Below are 11,961 nucleotides of genomic sequence, written 5' to 3'. Positions count from 1 at the left end.
ATCCCTCTCAGAGAATTTTAACAGCTTAGCAATGGAAGTGATGTCAAAGCCCTCGGAATCTTGTTGCTGATATATTGGAATGAGGGGAGGGGGTGGCGGGCGATGTGTTAGCAGCCTGTATTGGGCTTCCTGTTTGAGATTTATTCAAGTGCAGATCCTTCATTTAACTGGCACCGGGCTGTGAGAGAAAGCAATAATGATGTGCATTTATATATCGCCTGTGGCAGAGTGAAAATGTCCCCCAAGGTGACTCGCTTGGAGGGCAAAACTAGATTTGGAACCAGGACATGTCAGGAGATGTTAGGGCAGGTGATTAAGAGATTGGTCAAAGAGGGGACTTTTAAGGAGCATCTTAAAGGATGAGAGAGAGAGAGTGTGTGAGAGTGAGAGAGTGAGTAAGTGTGTGAGAGAGAGAGAGAGAGTGAGTGTGTGGGAGAGAGAGAGAGAGAGAGAGAGAGAATGAGTGTGTGGGAAAGAGAGAGAGAGAGAGAGAGTGAGTGTGTGGGAGAGCGAGAGAGAGAGAGAGAGAGTGAGTGAGTGTGTGTGAGAGAGAGTCAGACAGACAGGGGTAGGGAGACAGTTCCAGAGCTTGGTGCCCCCGGCAGCTGAAGGCAGGATCACTAATGGTGGGAGTGGAAGTTTTACTGAAAAGCAGAGTTCGAAGAAGGCAGAACCTTGGAGGGCTGGAGGAGAATATAGAAATCGGCAGGGAAGAAGTTGTATTTATGTAGGACAATAACTTGCATTTATATAGCACCTTTCACAACCTTAGGAGATCTCAAAAGTGCCGCAAGAGTTTAGTCACTGTTCTTAATGGGAGGAGATATGCAACATTATCCACTCAAAACATCTGCATATCCACTCAAAACATCTGCACGTCCACTCAAAACATCTGCACGTCCACTCAAAACATCTGCACGTCCACTCAGAACATCAGCGTGTCCACTCAAAACATCTGTGCATCCAATGAGTTACTTTAGAGAAGTGATGGCAGATGTTACACAGGCAATCCGTCTCCTTTTGAATATAGTTCTACACTCTCAGTAAGTTGGGCAGTGGAATTACTGATATCTTTAGGGTATCGGACTGATTTCTTTGCTCCGCTCTCCAGATGTGGCTGAGTTCCAGAGGCCACTGCAGCCGAGTGAGCGTTCGTTTCCCGAGAGTTTGCACATTGCGTGTCCATCAGGATGTGAGCGGGAGCGTCAGTCTGAATCCACTGTCCCTGTACAATTCCCAGTCAGAATCGCAGGAGCCAGGCCGCCTTCAACTCACTGAGGCCAATTCCATCAATAACAGCCCAAGCACCAGCCCAATTCCATCAATAACAGCCCAAACACCAGCCCAATTCCATCAATAACAGCCCAAACACCAGCCCAATTCCATCAATAACAGCCCAAACACCAGCCCAATTCCATCAATAACAGCCCAAACACCAGCCCAATTCCATCAATAACAGCCCAAACACCAGCCCAATTCCATCAATAACAGCCCAAACACCAGCCCAATTCCATCAATAACAGCCCAAACACCAGCCCAATTCCATCAATAACAGCCCAAACACCAGCCCAATTCCATCAATAACAGCCCAAACACCAGCCCAATTCCATCAATAACAGCCCAAACACCAGCCCATCAATAACAGCCCAAACACCAGCCCATCAATAACAGCCCAAACACCAGCCCATCAATAACAGCCCAAACACCAGCCCGCAACTCGCTACGAGACCCGGGATTGAACCCAGCGCCTCCCAACCCTGAGTGCACACAGAGATCGCCCTTGGAGACTGACCGTGATTGGGTAGCAGAGTCCCGTGCTTAACTGCGATTGGTGGGCCATTTTGTACACCGGCTCGTGATTGGTTGAAGGTTTTGCACAGGTGACTGTGATTGAATACACACGAGAAATAGAAGCAGGAGTAGGCCATTCGGCCCATCGAGCCTGGCCCGCCACTCAATACCATCATGGCTGATCTATGCTGGCCTCAGCTCTCTTTCTGTGCCTTTACTCATAGCCCTCTATTCCTCCATCCGTCAAATATTTACCCACCTCCACTTTAAATACTTCTAATGATCCAGCCTCCATTACCCTTTGGGATAGAGAATTCCAGAGATTCACCACCCTCTGCGAGAAGGAATTTCTACGCACCTCAGTTTTGGATGACCGGCCCTTTATCTTGTAGCCATGTAGCTCTTATACCTTGTTCGAGAATCTCCCACTAGTGAAAACATCTCACCATCTACCCTGTCAAGCCCCCTCAGGCTCTTATATGTTTGAATAAGGTCACCACTCGCCCTTCTAAACTCCAAGGAATACAGACCCAGACTACTTAGTCTCTCTTTGATAGGACAATCTTCTCATCCCAGGAATTAGCACGCTGAATCTCCCTTGGACTGCCTCCAATGTTCATAGAATAGAATAGAATCCCTACAGTACAGAAGGAGGCCATTCGGCCCATCGAGTCTGCACCGACCACAATCCCACCAAGACCCTATTCCCGCAACCCCACATATTTACCCTGCTAACCCCCCCGACACTAGGGGCAATTTAGCATGGCCAATCAACCTAACCCGGCACATCTTTGGACTGTGGGAGGAAACCGGAGCACCCGGAGGAAATCCACACAGACACGGGGAGAACGTGCGAACTCCACACAGACATTGACCCGAGGCCGGAATTGAACCCGGGTCCCTGGCGCTGTGAGGCAGCAGTGCTAACCACTGGGCCACCGTGTCGCCCCTAATGTTACTACATCCATTTTTAGGTAAGGGGACCAAAACTGTACGCAGTGTTCCAGCTGAGGCCTCACCTACACTCTGTACGATTGCAACAAAACCTCCCTATTTTTAAACTCCAAACCCTTTGCAATAAAGGCCAAAATGCCATTTGCCTTCTGAACTACTTGTTGCACCGGCCAGCTAGCTTTCTGTGATTCACTGGGTGATGGTCTCACGTACTTGGTGGGTTGCCAATTTTGATGATTAACTTTTTATTCATTCATGGGCATCAGTGGGCCGGGCAGACATTCAGGGTGGCACAGTGGTTAACACTGCTGCCTCACAGCGCCAGGGACCCGGGTTCGATTCCCGACTTCACATTCTCCCCGTGTCTGCGTGGGTTTCCTCCGGGTGCTCCGGTTTCCTCCCACAGTCTATAGATGGGCGGGTTAGGTGGATTGGCCGTGTTAAATTGCCCCTTAGTGTCAGGGGATTAGCTGAGTAAATATGTGGGGATTACGGGTTAGGAGCTGGGTGGGATTGTGGTCGGTGCAGACTCGATGGGCCAAATGGCCTCCTTCTGCACTGTAGGGATTCTATAGCCCATCCCTAATTGCCCTTGAATGGAGTAGCTTGCTTGGCCATTTCAGAGGGGCAGTTAATGTGACTCCATTGCTGTGGCTCTGGACTCAGATGTAGGCCAGACCAGGCTAGGACGGCCAATGTGATTAGAATCATAGAATCCCTACAGTGCAGAAGGAGGCCATTCGGCCCATTGAGTCTACACCGACCACAATCCCACCCAGCCCCTATCCCCATAACCCCATGCATTTACCCTAGCTAGCCCCCTGACACTAAAGGGCAATTTAACATGGCCAATCCACCTAACCCGCACATCTTTGGAGTGTGGGAGGAAACCGGAGCACCCGGAGGAAACACTGGGAGAACGTGCAAACTCCACCCAGACAGAGAACTCGGGAATCGAACCCAGGTCCCTGGCGCTGTGAGGCAGATGTGCTGACCACTGTGCCACCGTGCCGCCCTCATACCTCCTTCAATATACACCTTGTTCATACATTTCCCCCTGTTCACTCCTACCGGCATCTAGAACCTCTGGAGTTCATTCACTTCAGTTCGACAAGTCCAGCCTGAAGCCAGAGTTTACCCTTTTGTCTGTTGTTTTGCTAACTAACTGCCATCATTAACTCCCGTCAAACCCGTTGATGATTTACCTCTGAACTACTTGTTGCACCTGCCCGCTAGCTTCCTGTGATTCACCGGGTGACGGTCTCACGTACTTGGTGGGTTGCCGGTTTTGATGAGTAACTTTTTATTCATTCGTGGGGCATCAGTGGCCGGGCTGGCATTTGCTGCCCATTCCTAATTGCCCTTGAACGGAGTGGCTTGCCCGGCCATTTCAGAGGGCCGGTTAAGAGTCAATGGTATTGCTGTGGCTCTGGGGTCACGTGTCGGCCAGGCCGGGTAAGGAGGGCAAATGTGGTCAACTCTTAACTGCCCTCGTCAGTTCGAGGGCAATTAGAGTTGGGCAACAAACGTCAGCTTGGCCTTCGTATCTACATGTGGAAGCGTGCGGCCCTCGGCAGCCCCCGTCCCACTCCTCCTCCTCCTCCTCCTCCCCCCCCTTCTCCGCACCCACAGGGATTCACTAACACAAGTGGCCTACGGTCGGTCCCCCTGCTTTTCTCAATGCAGTTTGCAACAGGAACTCTGACTGAAACAATAGCTGTAGTGAACACAAGTGCTTGTGAAAAGCTCTCTCTCCTCCTCCCCCGCCCCCTCCTCCCCTTATCTTTAACATCTGGATCTTGTTGTCATTTGTCGGAATGGTGGGGGTTGTGGGGGGTGGGGAGGGCGGGGGGGTGCAGGATTGTATGGAGCCTACAATTCCTCTGGCATTGTCTCAGTGTCTTTGTGAGCGCTCGGGGGGGGGGGGGGAGAGTGGGGCTTTGAGCCTAGGATGTGAATGATTCCACAATAACTTGTGTCCTGTGTCCCCACTATCTGCCTCCCCCCACTCCCTCCCTCCCCTTCCTCGCTTCTCACACAAAGGATGCAGGTGTCAGGATACAAACTTTTATTAACCTTTCAGATAACGAGGGTATTTGTCTTCATTCAGGTGGGATTGGGTGGGTTTTCTTTCATGTATTTTTCTCCCTGGTTTTTCTGACTCTGACGTTTAGCTCCATCCGGTCTGACTGGTGTATCCAACCCTCCGAGGGCCCCAGCCTCTCCGGGTTAGCTGGTGGTGGGCACCTTTGCAGAATCGCAGAGTTGTCCCAGCACCGAAGGAGGCCATTTGGCCCGTCGTGTCTGTGCCAGCTCTCCGAGAGTGCAACACACCCAGCGCTATTCCCCTGCCTTCTCCCCGTAACCCTCCACATTCTTCCTTCTCGGGCAAAAGCGTCCCCGGGACACGTCCCCCCGACTCTGGGTCGCATCCCCCGACTCCGGAACGCGTCCCAAAAACTAGAATGCAGAGGGAGTGGAACTGGTGGTAAAGGTGGGGGAAGTTTTTTATTATTCATTTGTGGGACATGGGTGTCGCTGGCTGGGCCAGCATTTATTGCCCATCCCTAGTTGCCCTTGGGAGGGCAGTTGAGAGTCAACCACATTGCTGTGGCTCTAGAGTCACATGTAGGCCAGACCAGGTAAGGACGGCAGATTTCCTTCCCGAAAGGACATCAGTGAACCAGATGGGTTTTTCCGACAATGGTTTCATGGTCATCAGTAGATTCTTAATTCCAGATATTTTTTTATTGAATTCAAATTCCACCATCTGCCGTGGCGGGATTCGAACCCAGGGTCCCCCAGAACATGAGCTGAGTTTCTGGATTAATAGTCTGGCGATAATACCACTAGGCCATGGCCTGCCTTTGGCGGGGGGGGAGGTAGGGGAAACCAAGGAGCCAATGAGTTGCTGTTACGCACGGCGCAGCAGCAATAACTTTTCTTTAAACGATGTAATTAATGTGTGGTGTGCGACACAGTTTACATTTCCACTGCGCAAAAGGCAAACATTGTAAGCCTTCTGGACGAGCTTGCTCACTGCAGTCTAAACACCGTGAGATCAAACACAACCGGCAAGGAAGATGCAACAAGTTAACACACAGCACACGGAGAGAGGAAAGAAAACGGGGACTCCGAGGAAATGAGAGGGGCTCATTTCTCGGACAAATTAAGTTGAGACAATAAAAAAGAGGCAGATGCTTTTAATATTCCTGATCCTGGGATAGGGCAATAAGGGCAGTGCCACCATGTCATGGAATCCATGTCATAGAATGCAGAAGGCGGCCATTCGGCCCCTGGAGTCTGTACCGACTACAATCCCACCCAGGCCCTATCCCCATAACCCCACACATTTACCCCGCTAATCCCCCCGACACTAAGGAGCAACTTAGCATGGCCAATCCACCCAACCTACATTCATGACCTTTCATAGTTTCTTGTGGTCTTGGGCAGAGCAGGAGCCGTACCAAGCTGTGATACAACCAGAACGAATGCGCTGCAATGAAGTTACTGTGAAATCCCCCTAGTCGCCACACTCCTGTTCGGGTACACTGAGGGAGAACTTAGCACGGCCAATGCACCCTAACCAGCACGTCTTTCAGACTGTGGGAGGAAACCGGAGCACCCGCAGGAAACCCACGTAGACACGGGGAGAATGTGCAAACTCCACACAAGCAGTGACCCAAGCCGGGATTCGAACCCAGGTCCCTGGCGCTGTGAGGCAGCAGTGCTAACCACTGTGCTACAATGCTGCCTAGTTTCGTTTAACGTTGTGTTAACTGTGATTTGAACAGAAAACAGGAGAAAATGCAGGAAAGACCCTGTTGCTGCTGGTTTGATCTGACACGTGTGTTTTTTTAATCAATTATTTAAGGGGTTTGCCTCTCCCTCACCCCCATCCTCAGTGATCCACCAATCACAGCCTCTCCCTCACCCCCATCCTCAGTGATCCACCAATCACAGCCTCTCCCTCACCACAGCCTCACTGATCCACCAATCACAACCTCTCCCTCACCCCCAGTCTCACTGATCCACCAATCACAGCCTCTCCCTCACCACATCCTCACTGATCCACCAATCACAGCCTCTCCCTCACCCCCATCCTCAGTGATCCACCAATCACAGCCTCTCCCTCAGCCCCATCCTCACTGATCCACCAATCACAGCCTCTCCCTCACCCCATCCTCACTGATCCACTAATCACAGCCTCTCCTTCACCCCATCCTCACTGATCCACCAATCGCAGCCTCTCCCTCACCCCATCCTCACTGATCCACTAATCACAGCCTCTCCTTCACCCCATCCTCACTGATCCACCAATCACAGCCTCTCCTTCACCCCATCCTCACTGATCCATCAATCACAGCCTCCCCATCTCGCTCTCTGCTTGTTGATCCACCAATCACAATCTCCCCCTTACCCCCCATGCGCACTAATCCACCAATCACAGCCTTGCCCCTATGCTAACTGATCCACCAATCACAGCCTCCCTCTTACCTGCATGCTCACTAATCCACAAATCAAAATGCCCCCTTCCCCCCATACTTGCTGATTCACCAATCAAAATCTCCTCTTCCTCTTCATGCTCACCGATCCGCCAATCACAGCCTTGCTCCTGTGCTCGCTGATCCACCAATCACAGGTTCCCATTGCCTGCATGCTCACTAATCGGCCAATCAATACCCACCCTCTCCCTTCATGCTCACTGATCCACCAATGACAGCTTTCCCTTTCCCTGCTCCACACCCACCCCAAGTGCTCACTAACCGTCCAATCACGGCATCTCATTTTGCTCTGTGTGCTTGCTTACCACCCAATCAGAGCTTTCCCTTTCCTTGCCGCCCTCACGCACGTGCTCCTCCAATCAGAGTTTCCCTCCTTTCCCGCTCTCTGCCGCCAGTTACCGCATTGTCACCCAATCAGAGAGCTCCCGGGAGATCACATGGTGATGCGGGAGTTGAGGTCATGCGTGAGTGGCGTCAAGGGAACACAATGCTACAGAACAGAGGGGAGGCTCAGAGCAGAGTGAGGGCAGAACGTGGATAACAACGTGGCACAGTGGTTAGCACTGCTGCCTCACAGCGCCAGGGACCCGGGTTTGATTCCCGGCTTGGGTCACTATCTGTGTGGAGTTTGCACATTCTCCCCGTGTCTGCGTGGGTTTCCTCCGAGTACTCCGGTTTCCTCCCACACTCCAAAGATATGCAGGTTAGGCGGATTGGCCACGCTAAATTGCCCCTTAGTGTCCAAAGATGTGCAATTTAAAGTAAAGTTTATTTATTAGTCACAAGTAAAGCTTACATTCACACTGTAATGAAGTTATTGTGAAAATCCCCTAGGTGGATTGGCCATGCTCAATTGCCCCTTAGCGTCCTACACATCCTGATGGGTAGGTTAGGGGGGGGATTAGTGGGGTAAATACACAGGGTTTCAGGGATAGGGCAGGGGTGCGCCTGACCAGGATGCTCTGTCGGAGAGTCGGTCCAGACTCAATGGGCCGAATAGCCTTCTGCACTGTAGGGATTCTAATCTTGATTCTCTGACCATTTTTTGCGGTTGTGTGAGTGGGATTAGCAGGGGACAAGTGTCAACACCATTTTACCCTGTTCATTTTCAGACCTTAATGGGGTGGGATCGCAATGCTGAAGGTTTGCTGAGGGAGTTTAAATGCTCCTGCACCGGACCTGATTAGTGCGTTGGAAATTGCAACCGAGACCTTTTACCGTGCCCACATTCTTCTGACTTGGAAATCAGAATATAACCCACTGAACCTTCCAATCTTCTCGAGTCCCACAAAAGGGCGGCACAGTGGTTAGCACTGCTGCCTCACAGCGCCAGGGACCCGGGTTCGAATCCTGGCTTGGGTCACTGTCTGTGTGGAGTTTGCACGTTCTCCCCATGTCTGTGTGGGTTTCCTCCGGGTGCTCCGGTTTCCTCCCACAGTCCGAAAGATATGCTGGTTAGGGTGCATTGACCCAAACAGGCGCCGGAGTGTGGGGATTTTTACAGTAACTTCATTGCAGTGTTAATGTAAGCCTACTTGTGACTGATAAATAAACTTTATTTTAACCCTCCCAAGCTCTCTTCCAACTCTGGCCTCTTGAACACGGGTCACGGGCATTCAGCCTCTGATCTCCGGGTAAGCGTTCTCCAAGGTGGTCTTCACGACAGCGCAGAGTCGCTGAGCAGAAACTGATAGCCAGGTTCCGTACACATGAGGATGGCCTCAACCGGGATATTGGGTTCATGTCACACTATCTGTAACCCCCACAACTTGCCTGGATGTGCAAAATCTCACTAGCTGTCCCGTTTGGCGACAATACACATCTCTTTAACCTGTGCTTAATGCTCCCTCCACTCACATTGTCTGTACCTTTAAGACTTGATTAGCTGTAAAGACTCACATTCCAATCATTATTCATGTAAATTGAGTTTGTGTCTTTGTGCCCTGTTTGTGATCAGAACTCCCACCCACCTGACGAAGGAACAGCCTGTTCCGAAAGCTAGTGGCTTTTGCTACCAAATAAACCTGTTGGACTTTAACCTGGTGTTGTTAGACTTCTTACTCTTGAACATCCCCAATGTTAATCGCTCTTCCATTGATGGCCATGTCTTCAGCTGCCCAAAGCTCTGGAATTCCTTGCTTAAACCTCTCCCTTTTGTCCTTCCTTTGTAGTTGCTCCCTAAAATCGACCTCTTTGTCCAAACTTTTGGTCATCGTTTCTGGGGGTCAAGACTTAGTTTGACAACATTGCTCCTGAAATGACTCGTGATGTTCCGTCAGGTTAAAGGCACTACACAAATGCAAGTTGTTGTTGTTGAAGAAGATTCTTCCTGACTTCCCAATGTCACTGACTGCCACATTCCTGAAAGAGGAATCTGGGGGGAAAAAAAACTGTATCACTGATAAAAGAGACACGCTGTCACAGTTTGTGTGCAGTTTTGGTCTCCTTTTCTGAGGAAGGATGTTCTTGCTCTCGGGGGAGCGCAGCGAAGGTTTACCAGGCTGATTCCGGGGATGGCGGGACTGAGGTATGAGGAGAGATTGACTAGGTTAGGATTGTTTTCACTGGAGTTCAGAGGGGATCATATAAAATTCTAACAGGACTAGACAGGGTAGATGCAGGGAGGATGTTCCCGATAGTGGGGGAGTCCAGAACCAGGGGTCACAGTCTGAGGATTCGGGGTGGACCATTTAGGACGGAGGTGAGGAGACATTTCTTCACCCAAAGAGTGGTGAGCCTGTGGAATTCATTACCACAGGAAGTAGTTGATGCCAAAACATTGAATGTATTCAAGAGGCGGCTGGATATAGCACTTGGGGCGAATGGGATCAAAGGTTATGGGGAGAAAGCAGGATTAGGCTATTGAGTTGGACGATCAGCCATGATGGTGACGTCCCAGAAATCCGGCGTTGGCGGGGGGAGGGACACTTTCTTTTCTCGAACTGGAACGTGTGGGAAAGTCTGGCTTTTTTTTAAGTTTATTTATTTGTGTCACAAGTAGACTTACATTAACACTGCAGTGAAGTTACTGGGAAAATCCCCTAGAGGAATCCATGGGAACTCCACTCCCAAGTAGCTTTTATGAATGAAGGCACCCAGACATTGGAAGGGGACAGGATATTGAATTTGATGATCAGCCATGATCATGATGAATGGCGGAGCAGGCTCGAAGGGCCGAATGGCCTCCTATTTCTAAGTTTTTCATCTCGCATCGGACAGATGCAAGAATAGCAAATTTCAAAAGGGAAGCAACGATTTATCATGCCACGTGACTGAAAGCAACTGTTTTAGTTCTTTAATTCCATGTTTTAATCTATGTTACAGGTTGTTCATTGCAGTGATCACCAGTGCTCCCAACGCACCCTCAGTGATGATGGTTTGGAGCTGCCTTCCACCTGTCCCTGGGGCTAACGCGAGCCAACCCTGGACAGAACTCTGGGAGTGGCGAAATCCCAACCTCTGACTGAAGCAGAGCCGACTGTCAAAAAATCACACCGGTACAAGTGTCCTTCTGTAAAGACACTTTTCACGCCTGCACTTTAAAAAACAAAAGAAAATCACAAACTATTGATTAATTTAATTTTTCATAGGGAAGAGGTAATAATATATTTGCTGCCTAACTGATACGAGGAAGCAGTTCTTTTTAAGTTTGGCCCTAAGTTAGGCTCTGGAAATGTAACTTCGGCCAGCATTGTGGCCAATCGATCCCATGGAACACTAGTCATGTGATTGGTTTCAACAATGGCGGATGTCAGCTGACCTTCGCGACAAGGAGCCAACCAACTTAAAGGAGGCAAGACCTTGACGGCCTTGTGCATGGACTTTGGAGATCCCAAGAAAGTTCGCAACCAATAAAACACTTTCTTCTGCAGTGTCGTGAGGTCACAGCCAATTTCCACCCTGCTAAATTCTCCCGTAAAATGCGCCAAACTTTTGGGAAAAAAAATAATTCTTTAAGAAGAAAATCATCTCAAGTGTGTTCACTTCCAGATTTTATGTCGCAAACCAACCATTTGTTAACGTTCTGTCTGTTTTTTTTTCCTTACGTTTCATTCACTTATTTTGGGCTCCCTCGAGTTTTCTATCAGTGCCCGGGTTCCTACATTGCGTAGGGTGGCACAGTGGGTTAGCACTGCTGCCTCACAGCGCCAGAGACCCGGGTTCGATTCCGGCCTCGGGTCACTGGCTGTTTGGAGTTTGCACATTCTCCCCGTGTCTGCGTGGGTTTCCTCCGGGTGCTCCGGTTTCCTCCCACGGCCCAAAGATGTGCAAGTTAGGTGAATTCATCATACTAAGTTCTCCCTCAGTGTACCCGAACAGGCGCCAGAGTGTGGCGACGAGGGGATTTTCACAGTAACTTTATTGCAGTGTTAATGTCAGCCTTGCTTGTGACTAATAAATAATAAACTTTTTAACTTTGCAAAGTGGTGGGGGATTGAAGCAATCTCGAGCAGTAACTACTCACCTCCGAGTAACAACCTTACCCTCCACAGCTGCCCTCCTACCTCCCCCCATCCCCTACACATTATTTATTTGAATTGTTAGTGTGTCCCAGAAGTCCCTCGTTGGGGGAGGGACACTTTTTTTTTCTGGAACTCTGAGGACATTGGAGCCCATGGGAAAATGTGGCCTTTTTTTAAAGTTTATTTATTATCATCACAAGTAGGCTTACATTAACACTGCAATGAAGTTACTGTAAAATCCCCAAGAG

At 49.9% G+C, this 11,961-nt stretch overlaps 1 protein-coding gene across 1 annotated transcript in view; it reads left to right on the top strand.

The window, feature by feature from the left end:
• Nucleotides 1–10,661, top strand: part of LOC144480396 (serine/threonine-protein kinase ULK3-like) — a 28,123-nt gene extending 17,462 nt beyond the window's left edge. Inside the window, exon 9 of the mRNA XM_078199801.1 lies at nt 10,575–10,661. Within this exon, the coding sequence (XP_078055927.1) occupies nt 10,575–10,661 (87 nt within the window). The remainder of the gene's footprint in view (nt 1–10,574) is intronic.
• The last annotated feature ends 1,300 nt before the right edge of the window (nt 10,662–11,961 follow it).

This window comes from Mustelus asterias, chromosome 29 (assembly GCF_964213995.1).
Source record: "Mustelus asterias chromosome 29, sMusAst1.hap1.1, whole genome shotgun sequence".
NCBI classification, from domain to species: domain Eukaryota; kingdom Metazoa; phylum Chordata; class Chondrichthyes; order Carcharhiniformes; family Triakidae; genus Mustelus; species Mustelus asterias.
This window is presented reverse-complemented; position numbering and strand designations above follow the sequence as displayed.